This window comes from Rhincodon typus, chromosome 25, assembly GCF_021869965.1.
Source record: "Rhincodon typus isolate 14 chromosome 25, sRhiTyp1.1, whole genome shotgun sequence".
NCBI classification, from domain to species: Eukaryota; Metazoa; Chordata; class Chondrichthyes; order Orectolobiformes; family Rhincodontidae; genus Rhincodon; species Rhincodon typus.
The window spans coordinates 17169560-17192828 of record NC_063356.1 but is presented as its reverse complement, the minus strand read 5'-3'; the positions used below and the strand labels follow the sequence as shown (position 1 = coordinate 17192828).

General features: G+C 40.1%; 1 protein-coding gene across 1 annotated transcript in view; it reads right to left on the bottom strand.

Annotated features, from left to right (window-relative positions):
* LOC109937296 (sushi, von Willebrand factor type A, EGF and pentraxin domain-containing protein 1-like) overlaps positions 1-23269 on the bottom strand; it is an 86409-nt gene that overhangs the window by 34612 nt on the left and 28528 nt on the right. Inside the window, exons 24-38 of the mRNA XM_048611959.1 lie at positions 20064-20160; positions 18254-18327; positions 13311-13407; positions 12634-12707; positions 11447-11543; positions 11024-11097; positions 9669-9765; positions 8955-9028; positions 8138-8234; positions 7470-7543; positions 6880-6976; positions 6246-6319; positions 2577-2673; positions 1617-1690; positions 161-257 (exon numbers count right to left, since the gene is read on the bottom strand). Of these exons, the coding sequence (XP_048467916.1) occupies positions 161-257; positions 1617-1690; positions 2577-2673; positions 6246-6319; positions 6880-6976; positions 7470-7543; positions 8138-8234; positions 8955-9028; positions 9669-9765; positions 11024-11097; positions 11447-11543; positions 12634-12707; positions 13311-13407; positions 18254-18327; positions 20064-20160 (1294 nt within the window). The remainder of the gene's footprint in view (positions 1-160; positions 258-1616; positions 1691-2576; positions 2674-6245; positions 6320-6879; positions 6977-7469; positions 7544-8137; positions 8235-8954; positions 9029-9668; positions 9766-11023; positions 11098-11446; positions 11544-12633; positions 12708-13310; positions 13408-18253; positions 18328-20063; positions 20161-23269) is intronic.

Below are 23269 nucleotides of genomic sequence, written 5' to 3'. Positions count from 1 at the left end.
TTCAACACTAAACTGGAAGATCCAATCACAGCTTACATGCTCAACCATCATCAGAGATGTCATGCACAAGAGATGGCAGTTTGAATTTGTCGTAATTGTAGCATTAAAATAATAGACTTTCAACAAAATCTTTTCACTAATTTATTGACTGAATACTCACTCAAAGTCACAATAAAAAAACACTTTATTTTCAACTGTCTCATTTGGTGTCATATAACGTCCATTCAGAATCTCCCCCGGGTTACCACAGCTTATTGCTGCACAGAAAATACAATAAGAAAAGCTAGAAACAAAACTCCAAACTCTATAACAGCACTTTTCACTGAAATATTTAATACAAACACGAATGAAATTGACAATAAAATCAGGTTATCCCAAATCATAAATTCAACTTTCAGATATACGGTAATACAAAAGCAAAACATTTTCATGATCTGCAAAACCTCAGAATAACAAACTGCTGTCCCTCTGCAAAGCACTATGAATGGAATTGCACCAGTCACTAGCAGCAATTCAATATCTTCCTGAGCCAGTGGTAAGCAGTATTCCATTGCTGAAAGTGTCTCTATGACTGGTGGCTGCTCCCATTCATACTCCAGGAACCAGAAAAAGGATCTCCACTGAATCCTAGGACATCAGTGATGTGAATGGGGGTTGGGATGGTTGATGTATGGAGTCAGTCACCAGAGAATTATGTGCAGTGAGTCACAAGGATGGTCATTAAAATGGATTTCAATGGCCCCCATGATTGGGCACTGAGTGACTGGCAATGAGGAACACCGTGACAAGGTTGCAGCGTTTGCTGGGCTGCCTTCAGGAGTCAAGGGAGAGACGCATGTGTCCCATTCAATCTCTGAGGCTCAACTAAACTCTGATGGGCTCAGCGATAATTACTCTAAAGTGCTTCAACCCACAACTGTACAGCATTCTGCTTTGCCCCCCACCACCCAACAGCAGACAGCACTCCCCAGGCTAGGCCAATGAATTTCTCCGATCCCACTATTGAGAATCCCTGGGAACGGCTGACACCACTGACCCCTGATCGAGCTGACACAGCTGACAACAATCCACAGACTCACCTAATGGCAAACCCCTGATGTGCCCCACAGCAATCCTCAAATCTAGCTGACACCAGACAAGGGAGTGATAATTCAGACCCCTGCCCTCTGTATAATTTAAACATGGATAATTAGCATGGATTGCATAATTTCCTGTACCTTTACTTTCCATGGCCCCAAATTGCTAATTCCAAAATGTAACTAAACTGAGCATCTCCTAAACTTTCCTTCACCCATTGGAACTCGGTTCTTTGCTCCAAACTAACATGATGCTCGGGTAAAAAAAAAAAAATTCTTCTGGAAGGAGTAGGAACGAGTTAATAACTGGTCATTTCTCAGTGTACTTACAATGTTCTTTCCACATGCAATGTGAATCAAAAAGCAATGAACATCTTTTTTCTCCAATTCAAAGAAAGAATTCCAAAATAGAAGATGTCAAAATAATGTAAGGAAGAAAATTTGGACATGAGCGATGATGACTCACTGTAAGTGGCTCAATTATTTTTTTTTTTGGACATGTAACCCAGTCATTTTACAAAATAGAGAAATATAACTTACCTTCACAGGATGGAACCTCCCCATCCCAACCATCAGCTGTACACTGTCGATAATCTCTGCCGATAATTTTGTAACTAAAAAAAGAATGGTATCATTCAGACATGAAGATTAAATGAAAAAAATGTGTCACTGAGCAGAATATGTAGGAGCTCTGAGGCTCATGAAAGAAAAATCTACTCAACTATCAATAAATCAAACCTTGCACTAGGATAACAGAACAATGAAATAGAAATCAAATGCAGTTGCATTTTTGTTCAGAAAACACCTCATAAAAGTACTATGCACATACAAAACATTAGCACAGTGCAGACCCAAATTGAGGCCGAGCGCGGACTCATGGCATCAAACTGAAGCCAAGCTCTGGCCCGTCTGCTCCCTCCGCTTTTATTTTTTCCTCTCCTTCTCTGCTTCAGAAGGATTATAATGCTAACTTTTAACTTTATTCCTTTACTTTTCTAATTTATACCTATGATTTTGTACCTAGGCACTTTTGTACCTAAGATGGCAACAGAAAAAGCAAATTCATACATTTTTCACTGTATCTCTGTACTTGAGTACATGTGGCCATAAAACCTAATTCCATTTCTAATTTTAACTCTAATTCTAATTCAATGTCATGCTGTATCTAATATATGTTAAACATTTTGTAGAAACAGCACCAAGGGACATTTGATTTGTGTCTCAGTTTGTGTGCCTTGCTACTGCTAATACATTTAACAGTTCTATTTTGACATTAAAATTCATACTCCACCACTAACAATCCCACCTCAATCCTTACCAAGGGTTTTGTTTAAGTTGATGGTTGAACCCTAGGATGGAAGCCTCACTCAGAATTAATGTGAAGAGCTTCCATGAGAAATGGAATGAATGTGTGGTCATCCAACACTGTCTTAATCACAATTTTATAATACTACAATGCTTCACTAACATTTTTCAGTGAGTTATAAACTGAAGACTCACCCAATGTCACAATAAAAGGTAACATTACTTCCAACTGTCCATTTTGATGCTTTAAAATATCCATTCAGAATTGAACCAGGGTTTCCACAGTTTATTGCTATACAGAAAATAAAATGAGAAAAGGCAGAAATATCAGAAAAATCCAAATTCTCCATCAGTTTTTTTTTCCCACAGACTGTTAACATGAAGATGAAATATACAATTACACAATTCTCAGATTATCAAGTTATCTTAAATTTGGAATTTATTTTCCAGTTTTATGGTATTACAAATACAAGACTTGCTAAATCTATAATCCCTCACACCACCTGGGCACTCTATTGACCAACAACAATCCTCAACAGCAATATAAGGACATAATGGACAGATTTCATTCTATAAAACAGAAACCTCACCATCAGTTAGTGAACCAATGTGAATTGCTCATCACTTCCATGGAGAAAAGTGCCCTTTGGGCAGCTTGGGGCTTGCATATAACCTTCACACCTCATAACCAATTCCTCAGCTATGGAAGTTCATCTGCCCACGAGCTGCCAGACAGAGGATGGCAGATTTCCATTGCCAGCAACTCTACCAGAGCAGTGGCTGCTCCTATGAATGTTCCAATGCCCAGACTGAGGATCTATGCTGGATTGCAGATAACAGGTGTCTGGAGTAGGGAGGGATCACTGGAGAAGATTTAGGTATAATGCCCACAAGCATGTCCACACTCTGTTTGAATCCATTAAATTCCAGTCAATGTCAGCTATCCATCTACTCACTAAATGTTTGGGACTAGCAGCCATGGGGGGCAAAAGATATTGTGGCTGGTTGGCTCGCCGAGCTGGTTCATTGTTCCGCAGACGTTTCATTACCCTGCTGGGTAACATCATCAGTGCAACCTCCAATGAAGCGCCATTGTGTTTTCCCGCCTGGTATTTAAACTCTGGAGTCCATTGAGCTGGATTACCTCACTTCCGGTTTTCCTTTGCAATGGAATGTATATGGGGGTCAAGTTCTATGTGTTTGTTGATGGCTTTCTTTGTGGAGTACCAGGCTTCTAGGAACTCCCGTGCTTGTCTCTGCTTTGCTTGTCCCAGGATCTTGGTGTTGTCTCAATCGAATTGGTGGTTCTCCTTATCCATGTGGATAGAGCTGAGTGAATATGGGTTGTGTCTTTTTGTAGCCAATTGATGTTCATGTACCCTTGTTGTTAATTTCCTTCCTGTATGTCCGATATAGTGTTTGTCACAGTCTCTGCAGGGAATCTTGTATATGACATTGGTCCTGTCCATAGTGGGTAGTGGGTCTTTGGTTCAGGTGAGCAGTTGTCGTAGGGTTGATGAGAGTTTGTGCGCTATTCTGATGCCCACTGGTCGTAGGAGTCTTGTGGTTAGTTCCGATGTGTTCCTGACATAAGGTAGTGTGATGAGTGTGTCAGGGCGTTTAGTGTCTTCCTGGTGTCGTTTACGAAGAAAGCCATCAACAAACACATAGAACTCGACCCCATATACACTTCATTGCAAAGGAAAACCGGAAGCGAGGTAATCCAGAGTTTAAATACCAGGCTGGAAAACACAATGGCGCTTCATCGGAGGCTGCACTGATGATGTTACCCACCAGGGTAATGAAACGTCTGCGGAACAATGAACCAGCTTGGCGAGCCAACCAACCACAACCCAAGCTACAAATCTACTCCAAAACCTTAGGGGCAAAAGATATTTAAGAGTACCTTCACAAAAAAAAAAGAATTCTGAAAATTAGAAGACATTCAAGCTCTGCTCTACACACCCTTATCACGGCAGTAGATGGTGTATTCCATGAAGTTTATAAGTCTGAACACAGAGTGTGATTAGTGATTACTCAATATCCTCCTGCTGGCATTTCATTGTTTAGTGTGAATGAGCCCCCCAGCCACAGCACATCGACAGTAAGCAACCCTCCCTCACCAACATGCCCCCTTCAGGGGTGTCAGGTCTCATGTCAGGTGTTAGGTTTAGCCTCTGATGGATTTTGTCTTGTCTGGTGAGGGGTATCAGACCAGAAGTCTTTTTTGTTGGGTATGGGGCAGAGAGGCAGTCTCAGGTTGGTATGGACAGGGGCTTATGGATCAAAGGCAAGGTCAGGCCGGTTGTGTCCAGGAAGACTCAGGCTAGGCAATGGAAGCATTATAGGCAGTGTTGGCTCCAGAGTGCCATATATGAAAAGTATCAGCTGAGGTGGCATTGGAAGGTGAGTCCAGTCAAGGAGTGGTTTTCAGGAATCTTGTGTGTGTCAGCGTACGGAGCAGAGACGTGTAGCTTGGGAGGTCAGTTGTGAGGTGTGGAGGTTAGATTAGTGGTTATCCAGGAGTTAAGACTCAGTTTTTAATCCTCTCAATTCTCCTGGGTAATTATTATGTTTAGGTAAGGCAGCATTCTCAGAACTCTTTGACTTGAATGCATTCTTTTGGAAGGTTCCACATGCAACAGATTTGCCCATTGGAAATTCCATTTCTGTGCAATTCCCACAGTCAGCAGTCTCTGGCTTCCACATAATCCCAATTCACAACTCCAGTCTATCTTGCTCCAAAGATTCTGACCATCAGAATATCTGAGCCTGAGTTGACAAGTCTGTTAGAACATTTTTTGACCAAGAAACGACTTCGTGAACATTGCTTATGAACCTTATCCACGGCATGCTAAAAAAAAAACCCTTTTGGAAATTCATGTGATCTGCATTGACTGGCAGTCCAGAATTTAACCCAATAGTTATAACTTCAATGAAGGCTAATAAATTTGCCACACAGCATTTCCCTTTTATAAAACCATGTTGATTTGTTTTGATCATATTATACTTTTCTAAAAAATTCTTAGTTCTTAAATTTTACAGCATTTTCCCCAATGACAGGTGCTAGACTAACTGGTTCACAGTTCACAACTTTTTTTCTCTGTCTCTCTCTCTCTCACATTTCATGAAATGTGGTGCAGACTCTCATGTCTCTCTTATTCACCTGAAAAATCATGGATATCCATTTCCATTGCATTATCTGCTTTCCACCAACATGACTACAGTCATCCACCAACCTTATGACTTCATCAACATCTATTTCTTTCACTTAAGCATCAACTAAATCAACTATATCAGAACACTAACACAACTAAATGTGCCAGGCACAGATATATTAGCATAGTTAATTTTGAATGGAAGAGCAAGAGAAGAGATTTGAGGTATGATTAAAGTATGGATTATTAACATTAATTTAACTTTTCCTTTATCTTCCCCTACTTCGTTCTCATGGATCTCCCATGACAGAAATACCACTTGGTGTCAACTCAAAGTTATGGTAACATTACACACTCAAAAAAGTGTCTCATCATACAGAAAAACCTCTCTCCTTGCTCCAACAATACCATTTGAACTCGAGGAGATGAGTAAAACTCTCATGGACAGAGCATGATTGATTTAATGAATAGCCGTTTCTCATTTCCCAAATTGTGCTCCTTTAAAATGCAATGCTAATTAAAGCACTGAGTATGTGTTTCCTCCCATTACAAGAAATTAGAATTCTAAACTGAAGGATGTCAAAATATTGTCGGTTGACATACAAGTTGTCTTCCTAACACTGGAGGGTGATGCATTGAAGTCGGCCAATCATTCGATATTGAAGAGCAAAGCAGTCAATTCACAAAACAGTGCATCATAACTTACGTTCACAGGATGGGACATCACCATCCCACCCCTCAGCTGTACATTGCCGATAATCTCTACCCACTATCTTGTATCTAGAGAAACAGAAACAAATGAAGAAAGTTATTTTGACAATACTAGTACTCTGTCCGGGTTAGAATTCCAAAGGATCAAAGAGAAATAAATCCATCAAACTTCATAAAACATAAAATATGGGACTAGGTCCGCAGATTCATCAATTTGTGTTGATAAAAAATGTTACGCTTTGACCATATATAAATTATATTGATGTCTCTGTCTCTCTTTAAAGCTCATTTACAATACAAAGGTCAGCACTTGAGGAACTAGCAGACACAAATTTCCAGTGTTGATCTCAGACAATGGATCCAGGGATCATTAATATATTCGGCATTTCCATTGTTGCATTAATATAGCAATTCTACCAACAACAACATAGAAACTTCATGTATATGTATACATTTCTTTTAAGATTCATCAGTTCAGTGCTAAACTAGAAAAGTCAATCAGAGCTCTGATGCTGAGCCATCAGAAATATCATGCATGAGAGATGGCTGTCTAAAGTTCTCTAAATCACAGCATTAAAATAACAGTCATCACCAAAATCTGCTCAGTAATTTATTTACTGAATACTCACCCAAAGTCACAATAAAAAGTAACTTTATTTCCGAGTATCTCATTTGATGCCTTATAATGCCCATTCGGAATCTCTCCAGGGTGACCACAGGATATTGCTGCGTAGAAAATACAATGTGGAGATAGAAACATTATAAAACTCCAAAACCTCCAATAGCTCTTTCATCTAATACATAACAAGAATACGAATGCAATGAAACTTCCCACATCCTCAAGAATTCAGTTTCTATTATTCTAGCAACATAAAGGTGAGATTTGTTCTTAATCTGCTATACCTCACAGTAACAGGGCGCTGTCTGTCTACAAATCAATGAAACATTGATGTGCATCAGTCTTCACGAGTAATCCTAAATCAAAATGTTAGCAAACCACCCACTTAAGACACAGGCTGGCAGTACTCCATTGTCAGCCACATCACCAGGTATGGTAGCTTCTGATGCTCTTAATAATCCAAGTCCCAGTCCAGGGATCTCTGTTGGATCCAACCTTGGCTGTACATCAACACTATACAATAATTCATTGAAAGTGGTTCAATCATTTTGCACAGACACGCAGGTCAGTTAATTTACAAAACAGGGAAACATAACTTACGTTCACACGATGGAATCTCACCATCCCAACCCTCAGCTGTGCATTGTCGATAATCTCTGCCAATAATTTTGTACCTAGAAGAGAAACAGAGCCACCTGTTATCAGACATGAAGGCTCACTGAAAAAAGTGAGCCAATGCAGTGACAAGATAAAAAAAATCTAAATTTCAAAGAGTAAAAATTTATTAAACAAACTATTTATAAAAATAATATAAAACTACAGAATATTCAAAATGAATAAAATGTTGTTACAGTGCAGCTAAACTAAAATTACTCATTGGACACAATATGGAGTACAGGGCACAGGAGAAACATCACAGAATAAAGCTCATTTTTGCACTGGCATGTGATATGATTTAAAACTTTTGCAGATCCAGCAGATATGAACACCACTTTTGACCTCAGATTATGGACTTTGTCAAATGAACTGTTCCATCCTTGCATTAATATTCCTGTTACACCACTACTCTCCCATGTTTTGATCATATAATGGATTTTTTTACATTGCTGGTGGAATACTAAAATAAAAGCCTCCCTCATTGTTAACATGAAAAAATTTCATCAGAAAAATGACGAAGGTGTGATCATTTGAAATCATCTAAATCACAACACTAAAGTAAACTAGTCTATAATTAAAATTATTCAGTTATTCATATTTTGAATACTCACCCAATGTCACAATAGAAGGTAACATTACTTCCAACTGTCCAATTTGATGCTTTATAATATCCATTCAGAAGTGAACCAGGGTTACCACAGTTAATTGCTATAAAAGAAACAAAATGTGAAAAGGTAGAAATGTTACAAGAACCCAAAGCCCTAAACAAATTTTCATTGTCATTCACAATATTTATCATTGAGGTGTAATAGTTCACAGTTGCATGGAATGACAAGTTTCTCGAAATTGGAATTCATTTTTCTAAATTATGGCACTTGAAATGCAAGATTTTCTCTAAATCCCAATACTTTACTGAAAAAGGTCTCTGCATTGAACATATTGAATCATGGCAAGAAATCCATAAGCAACATGGCCAGATTTAGTGCTAGGAATGAGGTCTTCAACATCAGAGGATGAACCAGTGGGAACCCCAGATCATCTTCAAATGTAGAAAGCCCAGTTTGATTTAAGGGCCCTCAGTCACAGATGGCCAATGTGGGCCTTTCATGCTATTGAAGCCAGAGGTGGCTCTCTCTTGCTGGCAATATTACCAGCATCTACCAGCACCACATAGCAATATGAATGGTGACTGCTCATATTTATGCTCCAGGTTCCAGGGAAGGCATCTGTACTGCATCACGAACACAGCAGACAGAGCCAGGGCAGGGGTCTTTGAAAGTGCAAGAAGTCCAAGAGAGAGGATGGCAAAATGCTGGAGCAAACAAAACTTGGATGTCAACAAACATGACAGGACAATTCATTGACAACAGTTCAATAAATTGGTATAGATAAGAATGCTACTTTACAAAATTGGGAAATCTAACTTACGTTCACAAGATGGAACATCCCCAAGCCATCCCTCAGCTGTACATTGTCGATAATCTCTTCCCACCATCTCGTATCTAGGCAAAAAGAGAAGAGAATTAATCCATTTGTATCAAAGATCTGCATGGTAATTTGGAAAGTTGTACAATTTGCAGGCCAGATCAGAAATTGAGGTCCAGAGAGGAATCATGTACTCACCTATCAACAAATTTTACATATTAAACAGCAATGTGAGAATAGCTTAGCAAAAAAATGAATTTGTAATCCAATGGTATTGCACTATCGCAAAATCAATGCTGATCAGACTTCATATGAAGTATAAATTACAGGATGAACAGAATGTGCCATGTTCACCATGTGCCAGTTCACCATGGCGCCAATTACAATATAAGGTAAGCATTTTGAGGAACTCAGATAAAGTCATCCAGTTTTGATCTCAGGGTAGAGGTCTAGGCATCACCAATATATTTAACATTTCCATCTGTCGATAGATATTCCAAACCCATGCAGTAACATCCCTGAACTTGATGTGCATAAAGACTTTTATAAAAATACCCTGCTCAGCATTGAATTGAAAGTCTGATTCACACTCACATGGAAAACACTTATCAGAAATGCAAATGAAAAATAGTATTATCACAAATAATTGTGTGATTATACATTATGATAGCAACATTTCAGCAAAATTATTCAACAATTCACAGAGCAAATACTCACCCAACATCACAATAAAAGGTCACTTTATTTCCAAGTGTGTCATTTGATGCTGTGTAATATCCATTCAGAATTTCACCAGGGTTACCACAGTTTATTGCTACACAGAAATTGAAAAGGGAAAAGGTAGACATTTCACAAAACTCCAACATCTTCAACAGTTCTGTCATTGCAATTACATATCGCACGTGAAAGATATTATGCAATGACACAATTACTTAATGTCGCAAATTACTTGAACTTTAGAATCCAATTTCCATAATTTTTCAAAATGGTTACCAGAATGCAGTATTAAACTCTATGGGAGTTAGAACTTGCCCAATATCAAGGTGATATTCACACAATTGCTGGGCAGGACATGTCATTCTTATACCAGACTCCTGAAGCAACTGCTCTCCTTGAAAATCATTCATGACAGGAGTCTCTCAGGTGAACAACAAATATGTTTTAAGATTGTCCTCAAAAAATCTCAGAAGAGATCAACATTATCTCAACTCTTGGGTGTCCTTAGATTGTGACTCAATAAATGGAGAAGATTCATTCAGGTAAACATTGAACATAGAAAGTCTCTGACAGGAGAACACAGAGGCAATGTTGAGGCGATTGTAAAAGTACACAACTACCCCAATAACTCATTTACCTGACTGTTCAAACACCACCTGCTCCAAATGTGGCAGAGTTCGCAAATCACACATTGGATCTAATAACAATCTCAAAACCACCGAAAGAGAATGGAAGCAAGTCACACGTGATCCTCAGTGACTAACTAAGAGGGAAATGACAGAACACCAAAGTAACGGAGTGACTTTAGGTACCTTTGCCATCTCAAAGACCACGTACTTTTGCTTCCATAGTATTCTTTGCTCCACCTCAGCATCAATACCACAAAAGTCCATCTGCGTTTTTGCCAACTCCTCTTAAATTGTTACTTTCACTCAGGCTTAATCAACTAAGTCCAAAAGATGCTAACACAATTAATTCCAAAACATGCTGACACTATTCTTGTTGCAGCACAAGATGGAAATGGAAAAAGAAGATAATAGAGTATGAATCTAATTTCATTATACACCATTAATATTATCTGCACTTTTCCTTTACATCATTTTCACTTCCTGAATTTCCAGTTGTGTGTTTGTCAGTTACTTTCAAGTCGTCCTAAACAACAAAACACACATCAAAATCCCATCCAATGCTACAATACTAATGTTTGCATGAGGGTATACAATTAAATTCTGCAACAAAAAAAAAGCAAGAAAATGTCAAATTGAATTGCAGCTCCAAAATGTACTGAGAGTGGCCCTATCATTTGGCAGGGAAGATCAGCTTGTAACTTTATTAAAGAATGAAACAGAACTTACATTCACAGGATGGAACTTCACCATCCCAACCCTCAGGTGTACATTTCCGATAATGATGACCCAACATTCTGTATCTAGTAAATGAAAATCATCTGTTATCAAATATCTTCAGGACAATTAGCAAAATATTATAGTGTTCTGACCAGGCATGAATTGCTATTAAAGTACCAAGAAACTGTTTTTAAAAAATCAAGCAAATCAAAATGCAAACATTTTACCAAATTACATGCTGTCATCAAATGTTTGCTAAGTCACATCACATTTTACATTCCTTTGTGAAACTAAGTTAATCAAATAATGAAAGAATCATGGTTACTCTGTTATAAGAAGAAGAGATGTGTTCAGAAATGTGAACAACAAGGGATGAAAGAAATCCAAATGGTCTTCATCGGAACATCAATAATTTATATACTGAATACTCACCCAACATCACAATAAAAAGTAACTCTGCTTCCAACTGTCTTATTTGGTGCATTATAATATCCATTCAATATCTCGCCAGGGTTACCACAGGTTATTGCTGCACAATGAGAAATAAGAACAGATAGAAATGTAACAAACCTTCAAAATCTCCTACAGCTTCTTTCTTGCAATTTACAGATACTAAGTATGAAGATGAATAACTCCAACAAAATCTGTCAGTAATGCCAAGTTACTCTAATTTAGCAGAGTAATTTTCAAAATTAAAACACAACTGGAGGACTTCCATTAAGTCCACAATCCCTCAGGACAACAGGTCCCTTTGTTTCAACAGCTCTATGTATTGACCAGCATCAATCTTCACTTACTTATAAATGGTGACAGTCAAGGTGATATGGAGAAACAGAGGTATATATGTGTTTATGAACATTAGTCACTGAAAACTAGTGCAACATTACAAAGTACATTCAAAAATGTTGTTAATTGAATCATCTCAATCATTTCAAGGGGATGGGATCACAAAAATCTTCAAAGATTCTGGTCCAACTCAAAGATCACTTACTACGACTTCCATAGTGTTAGCTGTTTTCCCTCAGCACCACTTACACCATTTTTCTTTTTGTTGCCTCAATAAAGTCTATTATTTTCACTCAAATATCAATGAACACAACTTTACCATTGGTAGCAGTTTGGCCACTAATTCAGTGGGGTAAAGTCTTGTAGGATCTCTAAACAAGAATGTAAGAAAAAGAGAGCAGAATAGGAGAATTGATTACACTTTGCCTTTGGCTTCCACTTACTTCCCTCAAGGTCCAAACAACTGTTGTCTATCACCTTAATTTCCACTAACGTGACCAGCTTCTAACTTCTCGTTGCACACCAAAACTCAACAAGACCATCTGAGTAGAGCAAAAGACTGAAATCTTCAGATGGAGCAGGATTGATTTGCCGAATGGTCATTTTCCATTTCGCACATTATGTACTTTAATTAGCAAGTTGAATAAAGCTTTGAGTTGATGTTTACTCCCATGCCAGGAAATCAGAATTCCAATCTACAGGATGTCAAATGACTGAAGGAAAGAAAGCTTGGATGCCAACCAAGACTACACAACAATTCATTGGAAGCAAGTCAATTATTTTGCACTGAACAGCAAATCAGTCACTTTAAAAAAAAAAGAAACATAACTTACGTTCACAGGATGGGACATCACCATCCCAACCCTCAGCTGTACATTGTCGATAATCTCTACCCACTATCTTGTATCTACAAAAAGAGAATCAAATACCTGTATCAATAAACTGGAGATCACTTGGAAGATATTCTTTCATGGACTAGATTAAAAGGTCCAAAGAGAAATAATCTAAATTTCACTAAACTTCAAAACATCTTAAAAAATTGGACTAGGTCTGCATATTAATGAAAGAAACAAATACAGTTGTATGTTTATAAAATAGAAAGGGCTCGTCAGGCTCTATAGGAACTACAGTGCAAAGGACAATATTGATACATCTGATGCACTTTGATGCTGATTTACCCAATATAATCTAAACAGTTAAGGAACAAGCTGACTCTGATGTCCTGTGTTGGTCTCAGATTACAGGTGTAGGAATCATTACCACATTCCACATTTCCAACTACCCATTAATATTCCAATGTAAGTTTTAACATCACTGATTTTTAGTATAGCAATTATTTTGAAAATTCTCAGTGCCACACTAATCTGGAAGATCCAATCACAACTCGCATGCTCAGCCAGTCAGAAATCATCACGCATAAGGGATGTCAGTCTGTATGGTTATGAAAAATATATTAGGACAATAGACTTTCACCAAAATCTTCTCAGTAATTTATTGACTGAATACTCACCCAAAGTCACAATAAAAAAACACTTTATTTCCAACTGTCTCATGTGAAGTCGTATAATGTCCATTCAGAATCTCCCCAGGGTTACCACAGGTCATTTCTGAACAGAAAATACAATGCTAAAAGCTAAAAACAAAACTCCAAACTGTACAACAGCATTTTGCACTGAAATGTTTAACACAAACATGAATAGCGCAATGAAATTGACAACATTATCAGGTTATCTCAAATTTGGAATTCAATTTTCAGAGATATGGCAATACAAAATCAAGACATTTTTCTTGAACTGTAAAACCCCAGAATAACAAGCTGCTGTTGTTTGCAACAGTACTATGAACGGACCTGTAGCAATCTTCAGCATCATACATGTTTAGTATCCACCTTCCTGAGCCAGCGCTAAGCAGCACACTATTGCTGGAAGTAACCTTGTGATTCATGGCTGCTGCCATTTAAGCTCCAGGCCAAAGTAAAAGATCTCCACCGAATCCTATAGCACTATAGTGATTGGGACCAGTGATTGACTTTGTTCACTTGAGGCCAATGATTGGAATTGTTAACCTGGGCCAATCAGGAAAGCCCTGGCTGACTAATATAACCAGGAGATGAGCATGTCCTCAGTCCAGGTAACTGACTCTGAGCTGGTTGGTTGCAGCCAGTGTACTGTACATAGGTTAATTTATTTCAAGTTATTTCAGTGGTGATGAGAGAAAATAGGGATGTGTGTGCAGGATGTTTGCTTGCTACAGTCATCTTGGAGTTGGGGTAAGCATTTCTAGCATCATGCCTTTATTTAGGAAGCTTGACTCATTTGATCCTGATGTTGAAGACTGGGCCCAATATGTGGAAAGAATGTGATATTTTTTCTGGGCAAATGACATTGGGGCAGATGAAAAACAATGTGGGGCAGACACACAGCATTCTTGGTTATAAGGGGCTTGGCTTAACTTTCCTAGTGGCACTAGACATTAAAACCTTCCAAGAGTTGATGCAGCTGGTTAAGGAATATTATGACCCCAATTCTCCTCTCATTCTGAGATGCTGTTAGCTTTATTTGGCTTTTAGAGAACTGGGGGAATCCATATTGGGATTTTTGTTGAGATTGAGATGATTGACAGAGCCATGTGATTTTGGATTAACACAATGAGATGCTGAGAGACTGCTTGGTATGAGGGATTAGTGATGTAACCATGCAGAAGCACCTAATAGCTGAAGTGCAACAGGTCTTCAAACAAGTGCTGCAGCTGGTATTTTCATTAGAAAGTGCACCAAATGGAGCATGGAAGTTAGAGGGTGTCCCAGTGGAAGTGGACTCCCTCACCTCTCTGTCTGAGCTTGGTGAAGGCAATCTCAGATCATGCTGGGTATATCCTGAGCAGAAGGACCCTCAGCCAGCCCACAGCAAAACCCTACAACAAAGCTGAACCTTGGCCATGAGGCTTAAAATTTCTTCAGGATCTGGACCAGCAAGCCACTGTAGTTGCTGCTAATATGCAGACTCAAGACAGCAAAGGAGTCCTATAAGGCCTGACCTGAATAAGAGAACTTGTAGACTGGTACCCAGGAGAGTGCACACCCTGGAAAGTTCCCCTACATGTGGGTTGGAACAATTGCTTAGTGATATCCAAACCAGTACTGATTAAAATTAATGGTCATCCAGTTCCCATGGAGGTCAATACTACCACAGCTGTATCTGTGGTTGCAGAATTGGTCTTTCACAAGATTCACTTGGGACTCCAACCCTTAAGTTGGCACAAGGCCTCACCTAGACTGAGAACAGACACTGGGGAACCATTGCATATCAAGGGTACAACTTCAGTTCTGGTCTCCTATGAGAAGCAGTTGGTGCAGTTACTGCTACAATTAATACCCATTAAGGGTTTATATAAACATACAAGACTGCAATTTGGGGCATCGTAAGACTGCCCTCTTCCAGTGGGCTGTGGAGAACACTTTACAAGGGTTACCCCAGGTTGCCATTTATCTGGATGACCTGCTAATAACCAGGAAGATGAATAAAGAGCACTTGGACTTGGACATGGTGCTTAAACATTTCTCCCAGGTGCCTTGGAAGGGACAAAATGTGTCTCCTAGGCCCCCCAAGTGATCTACTTGGGTTACAGAGTCAACAAAACCCATTTACACCCATTGGAAGAGAAAGTGAGGGAAATCAAAAGTGCCCTGGCTCCCATATCTGTACTGGAACCTAGGTCTTTCCTTGGGTTAATGAATTATTACAGAAAATTCATATGTAACCTGGCTTCCATGTTAGTGCCCTTATGCCTGCTATTGAAAAAGGGTCAGCCTTAGAAATGGTTGCGTAGCCAAGAAGCAGCCTTTGGGAAAGTGGAAAAAGCTGTTATCACCATATGAGGTGTAGGATCAAAAGACAAGTAGTGTGGAGATGTGATGCCTCCCCATATGATCTTGGGGTAGTGTTGGCTCACTGATGGCCCAATGGAGAAGGATACACGATAGCGTACACTTCTTGGACTTTGGCTGATGCCAAAACCAAATATGCCCAGATAGAGAAGGAAAGTTTGGCTGTCATCTTTGGGGTGAACAAGTACCTTTATGGACATGAATTTGTCATAGTATCAGATCACAAATCCCTGCTATGGCTACTGAAAGAAGACCAGGCAGTGCTGCCCATGGCTTCCAGTAGATTTCAGCTTTGGGCCCTTATTCTCAGTGCATACAAGTTAGAACACCATCCAGGAAGCCAAGTAGCTAATGCAGATGCCCTGAGCAGCTTCCCACTGACAGATACTTCACTGGATGCTGATTCAAAGCAGTTGGACATGTATCAAGTTCATTCAGCAAACTCGGGGATGACAATTGAGAAGCTGCAAGCATTTGTGATACGTGCACACCTGAAAGTATTGGTCTTTGACAATCTGTCATTTACCAGCAGGGAATTTGAATATTCCTGAAGTCAAATGGTATTCAACACATTAGGGCAGCTCCATACCATCTGTCATCCAATGGTCTAGTGGAAACAGTGGTCCAAACATTAAAGGCAGGCTTAAAGAAGCCCCCTACAGCATCAATTGATACCAAACTGTCCTGGTTCCTGTTTGATTATAGGACCACCCAACAGGGTTCCTAATAGGGAGAAGACTCTGCCCTAGACTAAACCTGATATTTCCAGGCCTGGGGGAGCGGTGAAATGGCAGCAAGAACACCAATGCCGGCCACATTGAATCTAAACAAGCGACTCAATTTAATTGAGGGGACAAAGTTTGATGCCAGAATCATGGAAATGGACCTGTATGGGTATGATGCAAGGTAAGGACCCATGACTTATGAAGTTCATGTAGGTGATACAGTCCTGAACAAACATGTGGATCACCTGAAAGCTGGAACCCCTCAAACAGGGCAGGAGCAAAACATACCTGGCTCCTCAGAACAGCCAGAAGGCTGGATGGAAAACACAGGTTCTCCCTCTCTGTCTAGTGTCGCACAAGCCTCCAAGATGGAGGCAGCCTTGATAGCATTACCATTAGAAGCAGAGGAAACTCCCCAGGCATTCTGGACACAAGAGGCTGGCTACGGTCTGGTCCACAGTGCCCATGTCAGAGTCCAAATCAGAGGAACCAGACTTGGGGCAAAAACATAGCAAAAAAAGCTATAAGCCAAAGGCCAGGCCTGTTTTTTACTCGCCTGGACTTGGGTGGGGGGTGTAGGGTGTGGATGCCTGGGGAAGCTAGTGCATGATGCAGTGACTGGAACCAGGTTGACCTCACTGACTGAGATCACTGATCTAGGTTAACAATCCAAATCAATCAAGAAAGCCCTGGTTGACTAATATAACCAGGAGATTAGAATTTCCTCTAGTCTGGGGACTGACTCTGAGCTGGCTGGCCACAGCCAGCCTACTATGCATACCTAAAATAAAGGATGACTTGGTTTTGGGATATCGGCCTCCTTTCAGTTATTTCAGACACCAATAATGTGAATGGGGTTTGGGATGGGGGATATGTGGACTCAGTCACCAGAGTATTGTGTTCAGTAAGTCACAAGGAAGGGCCCCACCCTTCCTTACACTGGATCCCATGCTTGGGTGCTGAGTGACTGACAATGAGGGAACATCACAACAAGGTGCAATATTAGCTTGGCTACCTTCAGAAGTTAAGCAAGAGCCACACACATCCCATTCAATCTCTGAGGCTCAACTAATAATTGATGGTAAACCAAATCAGAAATTGCTGGAAAACCTCAGGAGGCATGGCAGTATCTGTGGAGAAAAATCAGAGTTAGTATTTTAGGTGCAATGACTCTTCTTCAGAATCTCCTGATGGGCTCGGGGATAACTTCACAAGTGGTTCACCCCACAACCCTATAAACCTTCTACTTTGTTCTTTACACCACAATAGAAAGCACTCCATGTGACAGACCAATGACATCCCCAAAAGCCACCATTGATAATCCCTGAGACTGGCTGATAGCACTCCCTGCTCTCCTCAGACACAGGCAACAAAAATCCACAGACTCATCTGACAGCAGACAAGAGAGTGACAATTCAGACCCTTGCCTTCTGCATATTTAATCCAGCATAATTAACGTGGATTATATCATTTCCTATACCTTTAAATTTCCACAGGCCCAAGTTGCTAATTCCAAAGTGTGACTATAATGAGCATCCCTAAATTAGCATTACCCACTGAAACTAAGCTGTTTGCTCCAAATCAGCAGGATGCTTGGGTAGAATAGTTATATTTTTCTGGATGGAGTAGGAATGATTTGATTGGTCATTCCTTATTATACCTGCAAAGTTCTTTTCATGTGCAATATGAATCAAAAAGCAACGAATGAGGTTTTTCTCTTATTCAAAGAAATAATTCTAAGTGAGAGGATGTCAAACTGCTGCAAGGAAGAAAATTTGGACACTGGGTATGATGACTCACATGCAAGCCAGGCACTTTACAAAAAAGGGAAATATAACTTACGTTCACAGGATGGAACCTCGCCATCCCAGCCGTCAACTGTACATTGTTGATAATCTCTGCCGATAATTTTGTATCTAAAAAATGAATGGTAAGCCTCTTCTTATCAGACTTAAAATTAGTTGAAAAAATAGCACTCCAAGAACACAATGGACTGATTTCATTCTGTCAACGGAATCCCAAACATTAGTTGGTGAACCAATGGGAGTCCCTGATCTCTTCCATGAAGAAGCCCCAATTTGATACTGTTTTTTATTCATTTACAGGATGAGGGCATCACTGATGAGGCTATCATTTCCTGACCATGCCTAATTGCTGAGAGGGCAGTTAAGAATCAATCACATTGCTGAGAGTCTGGATTCACATTTGAACGAGATGAAGTAAGTACGGCAGTTTCCTTCCCTACAAGGACAGTAGTGAACCAGATGGGTTTTACGCATCAATCAATGGACTCAAGGTCAGCGTTAGACTCTAAATTCCAGATTTTTTAATTGAATACAAATTCCACCATCTACCATGGCGGGATTTGAACTCAGATCCCCAGAACATTACATGCATCTTTGGATTAAACGTCCAACAATAATACCACTAGACCATCGCTTCCCATATAAGTGCCCTTTGGCCAACGTGGAGCTTCCATGTAACTGGGCAAAACATGTGGGAGTCCTGAGATTCATAAAGCAAAAATCTATTCAACCATCAACAAAGAAAAATAAATCAAACATTGCATTAGGGTAACAGAACAATTAAATAGTCGACAAATGCTGTTGCATTTCAGTTTTAAAAACATCTCATAATTGGACAGTGCACATACAAAACATTGGCACATAGAATTTGCCATCATTCTGACTTCAAATAGAAGTTAGACATTTAGTGCAAACAGCGCCAAGAGATATCCCAGCTCATGGATCTTCCTACCGATAGCACATTTAACAGTTCTATTTTTGCATCAATATCCCTGTTACAACATTAACATTCTCCATCTTGATTATTACCAAGAGTTTTGTTTAACTCAATGGATGAACGCTAGAATGGAAGCCTAACACAAAGTCAATATGAAGAGCTTCCAATGAGAAATGGAATGAATGTGTGGTCATCCAACATCGCCTTAGAAAATTAGAATTAGGTTTATTGTTACATGTAATCACAGGAGTGCAGTGAAAAGTTTATAAAGTCGCCACTTACAGCACCATTTTAGGTACAAAGGGACCTAGGTACAGGATTTAAGGAATAAATGAGAAAAATAAAGAAATAAAAAGTTCAGCAATACAGTACTTCGATTACAGTTCACCTTAGGTACTGAGCTACAAAATATGTTAGGCATAAGTTAGAAAAATAAAGAAAAAAAAAAATGTCCAGCATGCCAGTCCTTCAGCACTGGCACTTCGGCTTTGAACCGCGCCAGGGACCTTGCCTCCATGACCCATCAAGTCCCCACTGTGGGCCTATCACTGCCCCACTCATTCAAGATGTTTACATTTTATTGTTGCTGCAATCATTGTATCCAGTCTCATTTGCCAGTTTTTCTTTACAGTTGATTTAGCCTTGTTCCCTTTTATCTGATTTAAAGTGTCTTTTTTCCCCCGTGCAATAGCTTCATTTTGGATGATGTCCTCTTCTTTTGACACAATTAAACAAATGTAAAACGGTTTCTTAGTGGCTCTGAGCTTATTCGCTTCTGAGCCAGCAAATTTCCCTACAAAACCGAAGCCACCATCAGGGTAGACTTCTGAGAGAAAGCCTTTAATCATTACATTACAATAATCTAGTGCTTCACTAAAAATATTCAGTGAGTTACATACTGAAGACTTACCCAATGTCACAATAAAAGGTAACATTATTTCCAACTGTCCATTTTGATGCTTTATAATATCCATTCAGAATTGAACCAGGATTTCCACAGTCAATTGCTGTACAGAAAATAAAATGAGCAAGACAGAAATATCAGAAAATTCCAAATTACCCATCAGATCTTTTTCATTGCAATTCACAGAGCTTTAATTTGAAGATGAAATATACTATTCCACAATTGTACAGATCAAGTCATGTCAAATTTGAAGTTTGATCTCCAATTTAATCAATCTCCAATCTCCATTTGTGCATAAATAATCTGTCTCACCAACTCAGCACGATATTGCCCAACAACAATCCTCAACAGCAATTCAAGGACATAGTGGACTGATTTCAACCTCAACCTCAACATCAGTTGGTGAACTGGTGAGAATCCCTCATCACTTCCATGGAGAAGGCCCCATTTGATATAACTGTACCTTGGCCAACTTGGGCCTTCCATGTAACCAAAACCTCAGGTGTGGGAGATTCCCTCCCCACGAGATGACAGACAATCTGAGGGTAGAAGATTTCCATTGTTAGCAACTCTACCAGGAACAGTGGCTTCTCCATTGTATGTACCAATGCCCAGAACCAAAGAACAAAGAACAAAGAAAATTACAGGACAGGAACAGGCCCTTCGGTGCCGATCCAGATCCTCTATCTAAACCTGTCACCTATTTTCCAAGGATCTATATCCCTCTGCTCCCTGCCCATTCATGTATCTGTCTAGATACATCTTAAATGACGCTATCGTGCCTGCCTCTACCACCTCTGCTGGCAATGCGTTCCAGGCACCCACCACCCTCTGCGTAAAGAACTTTCCACGCATATCTCCCTTAAACTTTTCCCCTCTCACCTTGAAATCGTGACCCCTAGTAATTGAGTCCCCCACTCTGTGGAAAAAGCTTCTTGCTATCCACCCTGTCTATACCTCTCATGATTTTGTAGACGTCAATCAGGTCCCTCCTCAACCTCCGACTTTCTAATGTAAATAATCCTAATCTACTCAACCTCTCTTCATAGCTAGTGCCCTCCATACCAGGCAACATCCTGGTGAACCTCCTCTGCGCCCTCTCCAAAGCATCCACATCCTTTTGGTAATGTGGCGACCAGAACTGTACGCAGTATTCAAAATGTGGTCGAACCAAAGTCCTATACAACTGTAACATGACCTGCCAACCCTTGTACTTAATACCCCGTCCGATGAATGAAAGCATGCCGTACGCCTTCTTGACCACTCTATCAACCTGCGTTGCCACCTTCAGGGTACAATGGACCTGAACACCCAGATCTCTCTCTGTATCAATTTTCCCCAGGGCTTTTCCATTTACTGTAGAGTTCACTCTTGAATTGGATCTTACAAAATGCATCACCTCGCATTTGCCTGGATTGAACTCCATCTGCCAGACTGAGGATCTATGCTGGATCGAAGAGCGCAGGTGTCTGGAGTAGGGAGGGATCACTGGAGAAGATGTGGGTATAATGTCCACACCCATCTCCACACTCTGGTGGGATCCATTAAATTCCAGCCAATGTCAGGTATCTATCTACTAATTAAATGTTTGGGACTAGCAGCCAGGGAGGACCAAAGATATTTAAGAGTCGCTTTACAAACAAAATCTGAAAATAAAAGACATTTGAGCTCTGCTCTGTGCACCCTTATCACGGCAGTAGATAGCATATTCCATAACGTTTAAAAGTCTGAACATTGTGTGTGATAATTCATTATCCTACTGCTGGCATTTCATTGGTCAATGTGAAGCTCACCTAACCACAGCATCTCGACAGTGAACAACCCTGCCTCACCAACATGGCCCCTTCAGGGGTGTCAGATCCCACGTAGGGTGTCGGGTTCGAGCCATTGGTAGATGTTTGTCTGGTCTGGGGAGAGGCATCAGGCCCAATACAGTGTGGAGCTGGAGGAACACAGCAGATCAGACAGCATCAGAGGAGCAGGAGAGTTAATATTTTGGGCCTAGACTTTTCATCAGTCCTACTCCTCTAAAGCTGCCTGACCTGCTGTGTTCCTCCAGCTCCACACTATTGACACTGACTCCAGCATCTGCAGTTCTTGTTATCTTCCAGAGGCATCAGGCCAGCACTCGTGCTTGTTGGTATGGGGTAGAGTGGCGGTCTCAGGTTGTTGGAGGAGGGGCCTTTGGACGGAGGGCAGGAGTCCAGCTGATTAGTTCAAAAGAGGTCATGTTATTCAATGGAAGCAGTGTGTGCAGTGTTGGCTCCAGGATGCCATGTCTGACAAGGTCAGGCTGAGGTGAGGGTGGAGGTCCTGTCCAGACATGGACCGGTTGTCAGGAGTCCTGATGGTGTTGTCAGCATACGGGGCAGAGGACTATAGTTTGGGGTGTCAGTGTCAAGTTCTGGGGTTTAGATGATTAGTTATTCAGGCAGTAGACTTGGATTTTAATCCTCAGTTCTCCTGGATAGTGATTATGTTTAGTTAAGGCAGCGTTCTCAGAATTCTATGACAAGAATGCATTCTTTTACAGGCTTCCAGATGCAAGAGATTTGCCCATCGAAAATTCAATTTCAGGGTAAATTCCACGGAGTCAGCAGACTCTGGGATTCCCCATGTTCCCACTTTGCAAGTCCAGTGCATGTTGCTCCAATGATTAATGTCATCTGAATATCTGGGACCTCAATTGACAAGTCTGTGAGAAATTGTTTTGAGGGAGAAACAGCTCCGTGAGCCATTATCTTGCTTATGAACCTTACGCCTGGCTCGCTAACAAATACCTTTTGAAAATCCACATATCCATTATTGACTGGCAGTTCAGTACCTACCCCAATAATTACACTATCAATGAACACTAATAGATTTGCCATACAGGATTTCCTTCTTGAAAACCATGTTGACATGTTTTGATCATTATTATAGCTAAGTGCATTGTTGAAATTTTCTTAAAAATTCTTAAATTCTGAGTTCTGAAAATTTATAGCATTTTCCCAATGACACATATGAGACTAACTGGCTCACAGTTCACTGTTTTCTCTCTCTCATTTTTTGAAGTGTGATTCAGACTCGTATCTCTCTTATTCACCTGGAAGATCATGGATACGCATTTCCACAGCATTATCTGTTTTCCCTCAGCACCAATGACTACAATCATTCACCATTTTTGTCACTTCATCAACATCTATTTCTTTCACTCAAGCATCAACTAAAGC